This window comes from Phoenix dactylifera, unplaced genomic scaffold (genome assembly GCF_009389715.1).
Source record: "Phoenix dactylifera cultivar Barhee BC4 unplaced genomic scaffold, palm_55x_up_171113_PBpolish2nd_filt_p 000945F, whole genome shotgun sequence".
NCBI lineage: Eukaryota > Viridiplantae > Streptophyta > Magnoliopsida > Arecales > Arecaceae > Phoenix > Phoenix dactylifera.
The window spans coordinates 13,530-30,685 of record NW_024068304.1 but is presented as its reverse complement, the minus strand read 5'-3'; the positions used below and the strand labels follow the sequence as shown (position 1 = coordinate 30,685).

General features: G+C 37.1%; 1 protein-coding gene and 1 long non-coding RNA gene across 4 annotated transcripts; one reads left to right on the top strand and one right to left on the bottom strand.

The window, feature by feature from the left end:
- Positions 1 to 629: 629 nt before the first annotated feature.
- LOC103715778 lies at positions 630 to 6,060 on the bottom strand. Of its 3 annotated transcripts, XR_005509351.1 has the most exons (4): positions 5,477 to 6,060; positions 1,884 to 4,808; positions 1,410 to 1,691; positions 630 to 958 (listed from the first exon to the last, which is right to left on the bottom strand). It is a non-coding gene; the product is annotated as an uncharacterized LOC103715778 (long non-coding RNA). The 3 variants fall into 3 exon arrangements; XR_005509349.1 differs by having other exon boundaries at positions 1,410 to 4,808; XR_005509350.1 differs by having other exon boundaries at positions 1,410 to 2,109.
- Positions 6,061 to 6,169: 109 nt separating this feature from the next.
- Positions 6,170 to 16,316, top strand: LOC103715780 (tetratricopeptide repeat protein 1). Its single transcript, XM_008803538.4, has 6 exons — positions 6,170 to 6,278; positions 6,396 to 6,558; positions 12,704 to 12,880; positions 14,746 to 14,872; positions 15,092 to 15,205; positions 15,916 to 16,316. The coding sequence occupies exons 2-6, from the start codon at positions 6,406 to 6,408 to the stop codon at positions 16,029 to 16,031; spliced, it is 687 nt and encodes a 228-aa protein (XP_008801760.2). The 5' UTR covers positions 6,170 to 6,278; positions 6,396 to 6,405; the 3' UTR covers positions 16,032 to 16,316.
- The last annotated feature ends 840 nt before the right edge of the window (positions 16,317 to 17,156 follow it).

Sequence of the window (17,156 nt, the reverse complement as noted above, 5' to 3'; positions counted from 1 at the left end):
GTTAAAAACAAACGATGTGGTTATATAAACCTTTTTAAGAGCAAGTTGGATTGCTCGTGCTATTTAGTGCTGAAGCAGAAGAAAATAAAAATATGAGCATCTATGGTCACACAGGAGATAAAAATATCTATCTACAGAGGAGATAGGTATACCCACATAAGGAGGTCCTCTATAGAAGGCTGATGCTTTCCATCATTATTGTGCTCTTGATCTATCAGCCTGTGCAGGGCTGCAGGATCTCAACCTCCCTCTCTGGCTACCATAATATACAACTCAGAATGCTATAATATGGTTTAACTCTTATTATATTTGATCAATAATCATATCACAATTGTCTCAGAAAGTTCATACAACAACCACATTTCTATATTATTATCAAAAGCTTGTTTTCTTAGGATGTCCCTAATATATATATATATATATATATATATATATATATATATATATATATATTGAAATTACTAATCATGGCCACTGCAGCAATTTCTAGTTCATTTTTTCTTGCATTCTTATACTCAATTGTTTTCATTTTTGAACTTGCTCTATTTAACAACAAAACACCTCCTAAAAGAATTTTAATTTTAAAATTCAAAAATTTAAATTTATCCAAAACCTACAATTGCAGCCTTAAATGAAAATATGAGACTGATAGCTACTCTCTGCTTTGTCCAGTAACTTCTCATGATCTTGTCAACACCATTTATACAACATTGCGGAGGATGTTTCCTAGCATTTCAACAATATTAGCATAAAAATACAAAAGCAAGAATTGATGATAACAACTGTCTGACAAAAAGTATCTCCGTAGAAGCCTATGGAAGAAAGAGTAGCAGCAGCATGCTAAAATTACTCGTTCCATTTTTACACCTCTACCAGTGGGATCCTGCTATGTCTAGATCCTTGATGGGTACAATTGGCATGAAGGGGTCTACAATCACCTCAAATACGAGAAGCCACTCTGCATAAAAAGTGGGAAAAGTTCGATTACTTGGAGCTGAAACTCAAGGTAGACAGTGTTATTTGAGACAATTATAATAAATCGCGATGGTAATTATCAAGCCTTATAATTTATTACATTGCATTTCAAGAACTATTGGGAAAAACAGAAAAAATCGTATCCCATGTATCGTGTAGGTTATATGCTAGTAAACAACTATGTGGGATTCTTTTTATAAAACCTTGCTTCTAAGCAGAACTAAGATTAGGAATACCATAAAGTGCCTCAGTTGAGAAAAGTCTAGATAATTATGATTATGATGGTAAAGCTGCCTTTTTACTACTTCTCAATCTCTGTTTCAGAAAAGTGTCTTCATAGACATGGCTTTTAGTAGTAATAAGAAGCTTCCATTAGAACCTTCTTGAAAACAGCCAAGCAATCAAGAGAACATGAAAGAGTCAAACCTGTATACCTTTAGCCTGTCACCAGGCTGCAGGACTGTCGCAACATCTGAAACAAGGTTATAAATTATCTGGCTAACATGGAGAGGGCCAATAACTCCACCTATGTCAATAAAGGCACCATATGGTTTCAGGCCCTGAACAATTCCAGTGACAACTGACCCTATTCCAATATGAGCTTTATTGATTGCCACAGCCTTGCAATTACTGAGAACAAGCCAAGACTGTTCTTTATCAACCTCCACAAATTTCACAGGTAGTTTCTTGTTGATGAGTTCTCTTGCAGTTGATATCTAGTTGGCACATCAAGTCCAAGAATCAGAAACAAGTAATACTAGATCAGACTAGTGCAAGTAAACTGTATTGACAGAGTGCCACTTTGCCAAAAAATAGAGGCTGATGTCTACAAGATCTATATATTCTACAATACCAACAGAATCAGGAAAAGATATTGATTTATTAGCTAATGTTGTGCTATTACTCACAAGCAACACAGTGAAACTCCTCTTTGCTTTTCTTTAAAAATAACGAGATTGTTCTTGGAAATGGTTGTTAAGTGAAACAACCTAGGTGTTCAACTAAGTAGCACCAATAAATTAGAATATGCAGATATCAGGTTACAACAACCACCATTGAAATATGTGAAAATGGTATAAAACCATGAAGGCCCTCCATGATGACCACCACACCTCCTTTATTTTGCCCAACAACCTGCAGTTCATAAAAGCATGTGATCATTAAAAGGCAGGCATGAAGGGCAAAACAGTATTATATGTTGACCTCACTAAAAATCATAATTAGAGGCAAATATTGAGTTCCAAATTTCAATAGATCTGTTCCATGAGCTGATAATTGGATGCATTTTATGAGTAGGTTTTCATTTTTCGGAAGGGAAATTAACTAACTCAGTGATCCTTCCTAACAAATCCTAGAGAACATGGCTACATGTATTAGTAGGAGATAAGTAAAATATTTTAATACAATAAAGCAAGGAGGAAGAAGAGGGTCTGTAGGAGGAAGAAGAGGGTCTGAAGGAATCGTTCAACCACAATTGGGCATCACTCAAGTTTACAGATGACAGATGACCCATGGATTATCAAACTTTTATAAATTCTAGCAGTCCATAAATGAATCTAATAAATTAACTCATGCCCTTGCATACAGAATTTTGTAGCACAGACTCACCTAGAAGGATTAAGAACTATATCCAAAGAAAACTAATCCTAAACTTTTGGTTCTTTAACAGAGTGAAAAAAAATATATCAAGGGGACTCCTGTAAGCAGTTTCCTTTGCCATATTTCGGGTGTATAACATTGCATCAGTCCTAAAGAATGTTTGACTGCAACATAGTCCAGATACCAGATTCTAAGGTGCAAAATCAACATAGGTCCCCCCTCCAGTAATGGTTGTGCCTGCAGCGCAACATCCACGCAAGAACCTTGCCCTCAAGCATGTAGACCTCTTCAAAACTCTAAATTTAACCTAAAATTATATAAAAGCCAATGGACATAAATAATTAGAACTGTTATTTGACTCTGCACATGAACCTTTTGCCACGCAACCACTTGATAAAAAAACTTTAAGCCGTCGATCCAATTGTCTTCAAAATGTTTAAAATAGTTCATATTGCGGATTAGCAGCACCTATTCATGATTGCTCAAGACTTTTTTTCCCTTTTATCAATCTTTCCATTAATAAACATTGCTAACACTTATTAGTTCCCAATTTCAAAGGAAATATTGGGCCTTAGATACAGGAAGCTTCTATCATGATACCACACTAGCTCCTCAATTTCATAAAGACTTGGAGCTTTCCTTAATAAATTGACTTATGCAGTGTTGTACTCTGCAGACAATTTTTACACAATGTGTTTGCCTTACAGAAACATACTTTCTTGCTCTACCACCTGAATCCCCTCCACTTTTACTTTTTTGCAACTGTAAGCTAGATAGTTGGTCAGAAACTTGAATGAACCTCAACCCACTGAAGATTTATGTTATTTACATAAGCAATTTACCTTGATCAATCTATTTTTGGTCACCTTAATTAATGGTATACTACAATATGAGCTTTTTCAAATTACAGTTTGCTGCTTTAGCACTCGCACCTATGTTTCTTTGATCCGCCATTCTCTATTCAACTGCTCAAACCAAACCCAAGCATTCCGCTTATATTGATTTACATTAATCCTTCAGTAACAGCACTTCCTGCTTACTCCATTTTCATCAATTATTATAATTGAAATAGTAGAATTGAAGAAACATCAGTATATTCCGTCCTTGGTTCCACATGCTACACATGATTCGCAGTTGGCGGACTTTAATTATATGTTTTCAGTGACTCTTGCATATTTTTATTTGGATAATACAGCCAATTCAAGATAGGCATTTGATGAAAGAAGAAGAAAAGGAGGCTCTTTGATTACCTAGAGAGGCTTTGCTCCATTAACACAAATTAATGAAATGAATTTGCAAATGCTTGTTTGAATGCGAATATTAATAAGAAATTGAGGAGAATTTTAGTAGAAACTTTGAAGGAATATAAATGTAAAGGGCAAGCTTGAGATTCAAGTTTGTTTAAGATTCAAAGCCTAATGTGTTATGAAGCTCAAAACAACTCTTGATGCAAAAGCAAGAGACCTTGGTATATGAAGCTTAAATAGCAACACATTTAGACAGAGATAAAGCTATAAAATCCTCCATGGCTTCTGAATACAAATGAACAGCAGCAATATGAGACAAAGTTGGCATTTGGAGAGTCTTATCTTGATCCCTTATGGCTAATTGCAATGCTGCAAGCCTTCAGTATTGCTTTTCCAATATTACTTTTCCAATAAAAACATGAGAAATATAGAGGCAAATACAGGAAACAAAGTCAATCATGCAATTGTAGGAAGAATACTCTGAAACTAAAAACATCAAATCTTCCTGGGAGTGGATCAGCTAAAGTTGATAGAAAAAAGGACCAGAGACTAATATCATACATGAGACCTAATCAGCAGATCCATGTTTGCCAAGAAAAGGGCCGACATAGCAATCATAGATGGAGACAACTAGATGCGGTACATGATCCCCACCTTACCTGTGACCACAGCATCTTGGAGCTGCTGGCACCTTTCCCATGCAAGATCGCATCAAATTGATCGTAGACTTAAAATCAAACTATCATCTACTGCATTCTCACCAATTACAACAAACTCATCTTCTAATCCGGGATATATGCCTGCCTCTGCTACATGTGAAACTTTATAAATAGATGCTTCTTGAATAGGCAGGTATGCAGATGCTTTTGCTACAATGTCCACAAGAGCACCATTATCATCTGTCATAAAGACAGTTCCTTTAACCTTGGGGGAGAAAAAAAATGGAAAAATAGTTGGATCTCATGTGCTGCAAAGAATTATAATAACCTGCAAGTATTAAATAGCTGACTTAATAATATCGATAGAATCACAACAGACTGAAATTAGTAGTTGTACAGAAAAGAAAAGGGACCAAAATTTAAACATTTAGGCCTAAACTAGAGAGGAAAACAACAACAACATCATCAGATTGTCCACATAAGTCATATAATTTGGTTAAAAGAAAGCATGAAAAGACGTATAGCTTTGGATATTGCTAAATTTAATAGAAAATGCATCCAGGTTTAATAATTCACTTCAAGTTGACCCAGAAAAGTTGTCAGTCTAGATGACATGATATAAAATCAATTAGCGCCTATCAATTTAAGATGGCTAGTCGATGACCAAATTACGTCTTGTCAAAATTACAAATTCATGCGGAGATTGTTGATAAATTTTGCTGTCGATTTGAAGAAAGCATTTTCTCCCATCCATCATTCCAAGAACTCAAACTCTTACGGACCTATGATTCAAAAATACTAATCGGCGCTCAAAGCGCATTCTTTAACAAACTGAAGTAATTAAATCCAATGATATCAGACTAAACCACATTCTATCAAAGTAACAGGTTAGCATTTAAGCTCCAAACATGACCAAATCATGTTAAATACTCGAAATTACACACACAGAGAGAGAGAGAGAGAGAGAGAGAGAGAGAGAGAGAGGATATGTCGAACCTTGGGACCAACTTGGGCTCGGACCCGTCGTGCTTGTCAAAGGCGGCGAGGAAATCGTCGAGGGTGAAGAAGACACCGTCCATGGGATCGACGAGGCACCTTTCTCGAGCCTCCCGGAATAGCTACTTGAGCCTCTCCCGCTCCCGGGTATGGGCGTTGGAGATGGTCACAGCCGCGATGACGACCAGCGAGGCAGAGAAGGGGTTCCTCCGTTGGGATCTCGAAGTAGACAAGGGCTTGGAGAGAGGGAAGGCGGCGGAGGAGGGGAATGGAGGCGGCCGCTTCACGCCGGTGAACAGCGTCGATAGGGCGGCCATTTCCGACGGCCGAGCGAAGGGAAGAAGACGAGGGAACGAGAGGTCTAATAGAAAAATTAGTTTAAGCTCCCTTATTGCGCATTAAATTACATCAAGAATACTGCACGCGTGCACGACACGGGAGAAAACGTTACCGGATCCGAACCACGCAACTGATTTAATTTACCCGCTGCGTGAACTCGGCAGATGCGTCGCCGTTGTACTGTAATTATCCAGGCAAATTACTAGTATTATTAGATAAAACTTTTTCCGCGGTCTACAGGCGTTTTCACATATAAGACCCTATCACGTTACACGCATGAGTATCTCAAATAAAATAGAGGCGCTTTTACATATAAACCACTGTCTAATACTATTTTCACATATAAGCTTGTTAAATAAACCGCCTCCGCCCGCTTATTTTATAGCGGAATCGCCTCTCTCTCTCTCGAAGCATCTCCAAAACCCTAGAAAAAAGTTCCCGGGGTATCGGCGCCTCGATCTTGGTAATCGGATCATATGATCGGAGCAAACCTAGTTCCAGTTGATTCGAACGTTACGATTTGCGAATCATTGATTCATCCCTTTGTCTCATAATTCTTTCTCTTTTGATCTTGGTTCAGCCGAGGGGAAATGGTCGTCATCGAGCCGGAAGAGAGCAAAGAAGCGCCGGAGAGCCGGCCGGAGCCGAGAGGTCCGGAGGCTTCGGTGGCCCTAACAGAGGAAGGAGCCGGCAGCGAGGACGAAGCTTTTGAGGACGCGCTGACGGACGAGCAGTTGAAAGAGGTCCGATATCGCTTATTTTTGCTTTGATCTGTTTTTACGAATTTTGGATTCTTGTAGATGTGGAAGTCTTTTTTCCCGTGGTTTAAAGTTTAGATTTTTATATGTAATCCATTGTTAGTACCTGAAATTTGCCTTCTAATTTGTACATAAGATTCTTTATCTATTATGAATTTTGTGGGGTCCTACGAAGGAGTGTTATCTAGGTTTTTTAAAAAAAGGGTAGGCGATGGACTCGAAAACCAAATTCCATGTTCTTATCTGATGATAAAAGGGATCCAATTTTTTATACAAAAGAGAAATGATCATTGTAATTTCTCTGGCGCACTAAACTTGATGGGATGATCCATGAGTTGGGAAATGATAGAATATGCAATGGTGGTGGAAACACAAGAACATGGAAAGAAAATACTTTATATAAGATAATGGTGTAGTACAACTTTTCTTCAAAGAGGAATACAATTTTTCTTTCAAGCCCTATCTATCTACCACTCCTTTCTTTTTTTTTTCTTCCATGCATTCTTCTTCATGATAGCCACATATTTATAGGCACTAGAAGTGACCTTTTAACTCCCCTAATAAGTACATCATAATGAGACCTTTTAGATTATCCATATGACCCTTTGGATACTTCATATGACCCTTTGAATTCCTCAGCATAATTAAGTTTATCAACTTCCAACACTCCCCCTTAAACTTAATTGTTCTTTCTTTATCATACCAAGAGAACTTTTAAACTTGATGAAGAGGTCTACTTTCAAGGTTTTAGTGAATATATCAGCCACTTGATCTTGAGTCTTCACATATTGTAGCACTACCTCTTTATTCTTCACATGTTCCCGGATTGAATGAAAACGAATATCAATATGTTTGCTTCTTTGATGATACACCGGATTCTTTCCTAGTGCAATGGCTGATTTGCTATCAATGTTTATCTTAGTGGGCTTCTTTTGCTCAGAACCAACTTCCTTTAGCAAGTTTCTTAGCCATATTGCATGTGATACACATGCAGATGCAGCAACATATTCAGCTTCACATGTAGAAAGAATAACAATAGGTTGCTTCTTTGACATCCATGAAAATACTGTATTTCTCATAAAAAATGCGAATCCAGAAGTACTCTTAGGGTCATCCATGTCTCCAGCCCAATCACTATCTGAGTAGCCAACAAGTTCAAAGTTATTAAGATGAGAATAAAATAGTCCATCAGTAATAGTACCTCGAATGTACCGAAGAATCCTCTTTGCTGCCTTCCCATGCATTGATTTGGGCTCTTCCATAAATCTGCTGACTAAGCCGACTGCATATAATATGTCCGGCCTTGTATAGGTCATATACCTCAAACTTCCCACTAAGCTTCTGTAGAGAGTAGGGTCAACAACCTTTCCTTCATCTTCTTTTGATATTTTTGCTCCACAATCAACGGGGGTGCTTATAGGATTACAATCTTCCATTTTGAATCTCTTCAAGATTTCTTTAGCATAGCCTTCTTGGGATATGAAAATTCCTTCTTCATGTTGTTTGACTTCCAAACCAAGAAAGTATGTCATGAGTCCCATGTCTGTCATCTCAAATTCCTTCATCATAGCATGCTTGAATTCTTCAATCATTTGTGGATCGTTACCTGTAAAGATGAGATCATCCACATACAAACAAACAAGTAATATGTTAGAATTTTTTTCTTTTTCATACACAGCATACTCAGAGGGACATTGCTTGAAGCCGTTTGCTTTGAAGTAGCTGTCAATCCTTGAGTTCCAAGCTCTTGGAGCTTGTTTTAAGCCATAAAGTGCCTTCTTTAGCTTTAAAACCTTCTCTTTGCATTCCTTCTTCACATACCCTTTAGGTTGCTCAACATATACTTCTTCTTCTAATAAGCCATTCAAAAAGGCCGACTTCACATCTAGTTGGTAGATTCTCCAATTGTTTTGTGTTGCCAAGAAAATTACCAGGCGAATTGTCTCCATACGAGCTACGGGAGCAAATACCTCCTCGTAGTCAATCCTGGCTTGCTGTTTGTAGCCTTTAGCTACTAAGCGAGCCTTGTATTTTTCTATCTTTCCTTCTGCGTTCTTCTTTACCTTGTAAACCCATTTCACTCTGATGGGTTCATGGCCTTCTGGAAGAGTGGTAAGCTCCCATGTGTCATTCTTTTGGATTGCTTTCATTTCTTCATCCATGGCCGTCTTCCAATTTTCATTCTTTACTGCTTCTTCAAAAGAGATTACATCCTCATCAGCATATAACCAAATGAGATTAAGAGGCCTTGTTACCCCATAGAGATCTTGAATGCTTCTTGTCTTTCTGAAATCCTCACTTAAAGATGGAGATCTCGTGCTAGGTGAAGAGAGAGGTGAGGAATCTTCAGCTTGAGCCTTTTCATCTTCTTCTTCTTCTTGTACTTCCACCAAGTTGGTGCTCCAATTCCAACTTCCTTCTTCGTTGAACTTCACATCTCAGCTTATAATAGTCTTCTTTGTCTCTGGATCATAGAGATTATATGCCTTGGACCTCTGGTCATATCCTATAAAGATGCAAGGATAACTCTTATCATCAAGCTTGCTTCTTCTTTGATCTGGGATGTGTGCATAGGCAATACAACCAAATACTCTTAGATGAGATACATTTGGCTTATAGCCATTCTATGCTTCTTGAGGGGTTCTTCCATCAAGATTCTTTGTTGGGCAGCGGTTGAGGATGTACACCGCATAATTTACGGCTTCTGCCCAAAACTCTTTTGGCATTTTCTTTGTGTTCAGCGTGCTTCTCACCATGTCAAGAATGGTTCGATTCTTCCTTTCTGCTACGCCGTTCTGCTGGGGTGAGTATGCGGCAGTTAAGGTTCTCCAAATGCCTTGAGATTTGCAGAATTCTTCGAACTCCTTCGAGGTATACTCTCCTCCTCGATCTGATCTCAAAGCTTTGATTTTGCACCCAATTTGTTTCTCCACAAAAGCTTTGAATTTTTTGAATATCTCCAGGGCCTCCCGTTTCTCCTTCAAGAGATACACCCAAGTTTTCCTGCTAAAGTCATCAATAAATGTTAGAAAATAACGACGACCTCCAAATGAGGCTGGTGTGATGGGACCACAAATATCCGTATGGATTAGTTGCAAAGGTTTTTTGGCTCGATGAAATGACTCCTTTGGGAAACTTGTTCTTGACTGTTTTCCAATAATACATGCTTCACATATTTCTTCACAAGTATTCTCCATGAGAGGTAACCCCTTCACCATCGCCTTTGAGGAGAGGAGCTTCAAAGAGCTAAAGTTCAAATGCCCGAACCTCAAGTGCCATAGCCACATGTTATTCTTCATGCATGCACTTAAGCACTTTGTATTGATATACTTAATGTTCAACACGAACATTCGGTTCTTGGTCATAGGTACTTTTGCAATCAACTGATCATGTTTATTCAAGTACAGGCATCCTCCTTTCATGCAAACATTAAAGCCTTTTTCTAATAATTGACCAAGACTTAAGATATTTGTTTTCATATTAGGCACATAGTAAACATTAGAAATGAACTGTTGAGAACCATCCTTGAGTTGGATTAGGATCTTACCTATCCCCTTCACTTGAATTTTTGAGGCATCTCCAAAAGAAACGTTGCCTTCCACTGTCTCATCTAACTCTTTAAAGATATGTTTGTGCCCATACATATGATTGCTTGCACCGGTATCCAAGTACCATTTATTCTCATTGGAGGCTTCTTCTCCCTTCTCTGCTAGTAGTAGCACACCATTTTCTCCTTCCTCCTTCCTTGCATAGTTGGCCTTCTCATGCACTTGATTATTCTTATTATGGTAACATTCTGAGGAAAAATGACCATATTTGCCACAAATAAAACATTTAACATTTCTTTTATCATACCTTCGTTCTCCTCTTGAGAAACCTCGTTGCCTTTTTCCATCTTGAGTGCTTTCTTCATTTGATGGAAATCCTAGGCCTCCTCTTCCTCTGCCACGTCCAAAAGAACCTCGCCCTTGTCCACGGCCTCGTCCATGATGATATCCACGGCTGTAACTATGACCATGGTTTTTATGTTTGTCCTCGTCAGTTGGGCCTTCCTTCTTCTCACTGATGGTGAGCTTGCTTTTCAGGGCTTGCTCCAAAGGTTCTTCTTTTCGCAACAAGATCTTCTGCTCATGGACTTGTAGAGAACCCATGAGCTCATCAATTGTCATAGTATCCACATCTTTGGACTCTTCAATTGCTGTCACAACATAGTCAAACTTTTGATCCAAGGATCTTAGGATCTTCTCCACCACACGCTTGTCCTCTATATTCTCACCATTTCTCCTTATTTGTTTTACAATAGATAGAGCCTTTGTGAAGTAATCCGAGATGGATTCTCCTTCCTTCATCTTCAAAGTCTCGAACTCGCCTCTCAATATTTGAAGGCGCACCTTCTTCACTTTCTCAACACCCTTATGGGCTTTCTCGAGGATCTCCCATGCTTGCTTTGAGTTGGTAGCACCAGCAATCTTCTCAAAAGCGGCTTCATCTAAGCCTTGATAAATGAAGTAGAGAGCCTTCTTATCTTTCTTCAAAGTCTCTCGTTGTTGTGCTCTATCTCCGTCTTCTTCATAGCCCTTTTCGACTATGTCCCAAATATCTTGAGATCCAAGTAATGCCTTCATTTGGATACTCCAATTCTCATAGTTGGTATTGGTGAGACGAGGAATAGGAAGCATCCCGGTAGCCATGACCAAGCTCTGATACCACTTTGATAGAATATGCAATGGTGGTGGAAACACAAGAACATGGAAAGAAAATACTTTATATAAGATAATGGTGTAGTACAACTTTTCTTCAAAGAGGAATACAATTTTTCTTTCAAGCCCTCTCTATCTACCACTCCTTTCTTTTTTTTTTTCTTCCATGCATTCTTCTTCATGATAGCCACATATTTATAGGCACTAGAAGTGACCTTTTAACTCCCCTAATAAGTACATCATAATGAGACCTTTTAGATTATCCATATGACCCTTTGGATACTTCATATGACCCTTTGAATTCCTCAGCATAATTAAGTTTATCAACTTCCAACAGGAAATACCTCCCATAATTTAGGAAAAATTATCTGGGTTATTGGAAACTCGTCCCTAATTGTTTGCAATGGGAACCATATTTCAAACGTTTGGGCTGAATTCTCTTGTTTATATCGGGTGATTTTGGATTTTGCTATAGATAACTGTATAAATTCTGTTGATTTCATTTTTATACTTATGTTGGTTTTAATCTTGAAGTTTCCGAAATACATTTATTTTTCATGAATTTTGCACTAGCTTTGCCTTACATTGCCTACAACAGTCCTATCTCTGCTAGAATAGTTTTATACATATTACAAAACATATTCGATGCCTGAGTTTCGGATGATACTTTTTTAAACCAACAACTTTGAATTTTACTCGAAAAGAAACATTGACGTCTCCGAAATTCCTATATGGCGGAAGATATCAAAATATCTAACCATAATCATAAACAATGGACATTCTCTTATTTATTTGCATTGGGCTTTCCTGCCACATCTTCTACGCCAGAAAATTTCATTTTGTCACTTTTCACCACTGGCATGTCTCATGGTCTATGTTTAGATTCTTTAATCACATATTGGCAGCCTCTGTTGTTTCCTGCAAAGTTCTCATGTCATCTGTAGTCTATTTTCCTATGCAACTCAATCCTTCGTGGTTTTTCAATATCTTCTTCGCATGTTAAAATTTCTTAGCATCATTTCGCATTTTATGCTTATTATTTCCCAATAGTTCAACGCTCACCATATTGAGTTTTGCAGGCTTATGGGATGAGGATTACAGAAGAGCTAGATATAGATGTAAAATCTTATAGGATCAGTTTTCTATAGGAGGAAATTTTTAGTTTTCACTGTAACCTAAAGTATACAAGGATAGGGAATCCTCCCCTTCCAAGATGCATAATACTTGCACAAACAAAATATTGGTTTGAGTTGTTCAGATATATAATCTGCTTTGCCTTTCATTTATTTCAAGCATGGGTTCTCACATTTGTCACTATATCACATCACATAAGTTCTATTCATAATATTTTGGTAGTAGTGTATGCTACGAAGCTTTTTAGCTTCTTTTCAGAATACATTGCATTAAATCATCCTTTCCTTGTGAAGCAGAAAGCTCTAAATCAAGCAAATGATGCAAAAGAAGAAGGAAATAAACTTTTTAAGGCTGGGCAGTATGAAAATGCCCTAATGCAATATGAACTTGCGTTGCAAATTGCCTCTGAAGTGCCTTCATCTGAAGTTTGTTCCATGTGTCATGCAAACCGCGGCGTATGCTTCCTGAAATTGGTAGGCCATTTTTTCCCCGACATTTTTTCATGGAAAATTTCATATTATTAATTCTGTCTTCTATTCCCAACTTTGAAGATCCACGTATTTAATATCTTAGTGAATCTTATATGAATGAAACCCAGATTTCTGGAAACAAAACTTGATTAATATACTAGAGTCTCCATATCTACTAAATAGTCATAATATTCAGTACAAGTTCTTCTAAAAGCTGCCTGGCTTTTTTTTCTGTGGTTTTTTTTTTTGTTTTTTTAATGTTTCCAAATGTGTCAGCTTCCTTGGTGATATATCCAATTTTTAACTATAACTTTATTTTTCAACCTTCAATGCTCCAGAACACTAAATTGTCTCTGTAGTTCTTGGTCTAAAGATGCTTCTAAACTTTATTTGGAAACCTTGGCATGCCTTTTTTTAAGTCGAAGTACCATGTATGCATGAAGGAATTTATATTGGAAGATATTGCATGGTGTCCTGCCATGTTTATGTTTTCAGGAAATGTTTATAATTATTCTTCTAGAATTCTTTGAAAGATGATTTTGCAATGAAGCTTGCTCACATCTTTTTTGTATAAACATTCATTTTTTCTTATTGTAATGGTCGATCGAACTATCATTCTTGCATGGGCTTTATGATTGCCTTATTATGGAATTTAATCATATGTTTGTTTTTAATGGTAAGCCTTTGTTCTTATATATTCCCTTTAACCAAATATATTCATGTAATTTTGAAGATGTCTTTGCTTCCGCCTTTTAAACCCTTTATAATTTGGTCATCTATGACTAGTTCTAAGCATATGCTGTATCCTCTAGCAAGATTTTGTCAGGCACAGGTCTCATTGTATTGTATACTATAGGATAGCACGGGTTGGATTAAACAGACCTGCAATGCTCACCCTGATTTAAGGACCTGTTGGTTCAGGTCAGAGTCAGCATTTATACTCTTTTTAACTTTTTATTTAGGATGATTCCGGTTGCCTGATATCCTCAAAAACCTAAAGAATGTGGAGTTTGGGCTGATCTGATATACACACTTTTAGACTCTAGATAAGCTGCAAATTTTTTTGTCCCCTAGTTATCCAAAATTTCTTATAATTTTTGTCAAAGATTATATAAAAATATTTGTTCCAATCATCCTTGCTTAGTTAAAACACTGACTCCGCTCAATTACCCTAGAATTTCTGGCATTCCTTCTTATGGTATGTGGGTGCTTCTAAGTTTTTTTTTTTTTTTTTTTGAGAAATTGGGAGGGTGAACAGCCCACCCAGAATTCATTGAGGAAATGAAATCCAAGATACACGTCTAAGAGTTGGCCCTATCCATGATGAATGACTGGCACCTGAATGCTGAGATGATACTTAATGGGATGGTTTTAGTGTGAACTGAAAATTGACCTCCTCTCTAAGTTTTGGTTTCCATCGTTTTCAGCAGAAACTTGACTGCTTTCAGTTGACTTTCAGTGGTTTTGGCCAGTTCATCCACAGTTGTCTGAAAATGGTGGTGGAAGTTCTTTCATTTTAGAATTTTATATTGGTGTATACCATGATACTTTTGTCACCCTATCCTTGCGTCTAAGTTGACCTATACCTAATCTAGATTCAGCTTATGGTGGATCGGGCATTAATCTTGTAGCATTGACCTCATTTGAAAGATCTGATAAATCTATGCTATATGCAAATGCAACCCACCCTAGAAGGAAAATAGGTTGGTGCCATTCTACCCAATAAGTTATGAAGTGTTTATAACCAGACCTATCTCACCCACTTGCTCCATTATTCATTCAGCATGTATTTCTTTTCTTTCTGGTACTTCATTCAGCAAGTATTTCAGCTTGATTTTTTTGTCATTGAAGCATTCAATTTTCTTCAGGAAAAATTTAATGACACTATCAAGGAATGCACAAAAGCATTGGAGTTGAATCCTTCATATATAAAAGCACTGCTCAGAAGAGCAGAGGCACATGAAAAGCTTGAACACTATGAAGAAGCTATTGCAGGTATGGTTAAATGTTTATTTATATATTCTGTTGAAGATTTACTTTGCTGTCATTCATGTTGTTATATAATTTGTTTTCTGTTTCTTTATAAGTTTTTCCTCCAATATATCAGTCAGCACTTATTTTGGTAAAAGCTCTGGAGAGAATTGGAAAGTTGCCTAATGGTTCTAATGGATGGATTCTTAAATTGTGGTACTTATCTTGTAAAATTTCCTGCAGACTGGAAAAAAGTCATGGAGTTAGATCCTTCAAATGATCAAGCTAGAAGGAACATAAGACGGTTAGAGCCTATTGCAGCAGAAAAACGAGAGAAGATGAAGGAAGAGATGATTGGTAAGCTCATATAACATGTATTTCCTTCTCTATATTTATAAACAATTTTTCTTATGCAAATAAAGATAAATTGGATTTCGATGTTTTTTCATTTGACTTTTTGACAAATTCTGATTTATATTTTGCTCTTATGGAATTTGTTGGTTAGTTCTATCTTTTGTGATGGTGAAATAGGCATGCAGACTCGTAGAAGACTAAATTTTAGAATTGTGATGTCTACTTATCGCCCTGCCTTCCTATTTTGTAGTCCTTTGTAAATCAAGGGAGATAGATTTTCACTCAACATGAATATGCATTAGGATCAGATATGCCAACCAAAAAATCTTGCTAGAATTAAATATTCACTTGCATATGGGTTTTGATTCAATAGAAATATCGTTGAACATGCACCAAGTTCAAATATGCCAGCAGAATATCTCGCATTACAATTGTGCTACATCTTTACAACCATATAGCATTTGGTGAATTCTTGTGCTTCATCCATTATTGTTGGATGTCTTTCCTCTCAATTATAATTTGTCAGTCTCATAGTATGGCATATCACCTTTAATTTGACATTTAGAATGAAAGAATGAGATAAAACAATAGGAAACCCATTTTTCTCACTATTTCCGTTTCAAGTCATGTCAAAGAGGAAGCTATGCTTCTTTTTACCCATCGAAGAATCTTTCATAGCATTTTTTAAGATAACACCTTTTGACTCCTTGCAGGGAAGTTGAAGGAGATGGGAAATTCTGTTTTGGGACGTTTTGGAATGAACCTTGACAACTTTAAAGCTGTAAAAGATCCAAATACGGGTTCATACTCCATCCAATTTCAGCGCTAGGCAAGAAAGTTGGAAGTTGGAACACATAGCCAAAAGGAAAAAGATGTATATCGTTCTTATTGTTTGAATGTGAATTTGGACATCTGGTAATGCGGTGTTGGCTGCTTGTTCTATTTATACTGGACAATAGTCCATAGTTGTATCTCTTTCTGGATGAAACAGATCTTTTATGTGCTGTGATCAGTATTTCCTTTATTTCATGCTGTGGGTCTTCTGCTCGGATGAGGAGCAAGTGTGCTTGAGATGACAGAATGTATGAAATGATATGGTGCGAAATTTCCCCAACCTTTTCATTTCTTAATAAAATGGTGTGAAGAACAAAGTGTTCTCGGGATGCTTGGCAAACGGACAATGCTTATTGGAAGTATATGGAATGATTCAAATTTAATATTCATGAATTTTAATCATATATTTTAGAAAGATTAAAAAGGACATCAACAGTAATTTTAGCTAGGAATGCTTGGCAGGTGAGGCATTGTTAAATCCCCAGATAGTTGGGACAATGCTTATTGGCTGAGAAGGATACACCAACCAGTAATCTCGATGAGTAAATGACTCTTGGATTATTGCTTACTAGTTAGTGATATATTGATGGTACCGAATTATGATCTTTTTGTGAAAGAAAAACATTATGGTCTTTGTGTACGTGCATCTGACTCTGCCTTCTTTTGGGGTTTCGTTAATCGAGATAAATTGCAATAATATCCTGATTCATATCTTATAGTGTCAAGATAATATGAAGTGAGGGAGAGAAGAGGATGGGCTCCTATGAAAATCTCTGTCCCCAGCCTCTCCTTGCAGGCCCAAAGCCCCCATCTCCATTTAACCCACAAAACCCAAAAGAGAATCCAGTTAAGAACAAAGTTGGGAGAGGAAACAAGAGGGCATGGCTAAAGTGTTGGTGGTGGAACAACCAACCGGTCTGTCCCCACTCCTCTCCAATGGCACATTCCTAAATATTTAGGGCTTGTTTGATTCACGGAAAGAATTTTCTTATTGTAATATTTTTTAAAAAAAAATTGATTTTTGAGAATATTATAGGAAAATGGTTCTATTATATTTAGTTGACTATAAAAAATAATACATTCCATATTGGTTTATATTTGGTTGAGTATTTACTTTCTG

Excerpts from the sequence above, each read along its gene's own strand:
- LOC103715780 (XM_008803538.4), top strand. The coding sequence starts at position 6,406 with ATGGTCGTCATCGAGCCGGAAGAGAGCAAAGAAGCGCCGGAGAGCCGG. Across the intron at positions 14,873-15,091 it reads CTATGAAGAAGCTATTGCAG|ACTGGAAAAAAGTCATGGAG; the intron begins GTATGGTTAAAT and ends AATTTCCTGCAG. Across the intron at positions 15,206-15,915 it reads GATGAAGGAAGAGATGATTG|GGAAGTTGAAGGAGATGGGA; the intron begins GTAAGCTCATAT and ends GACTCCTTGCAG.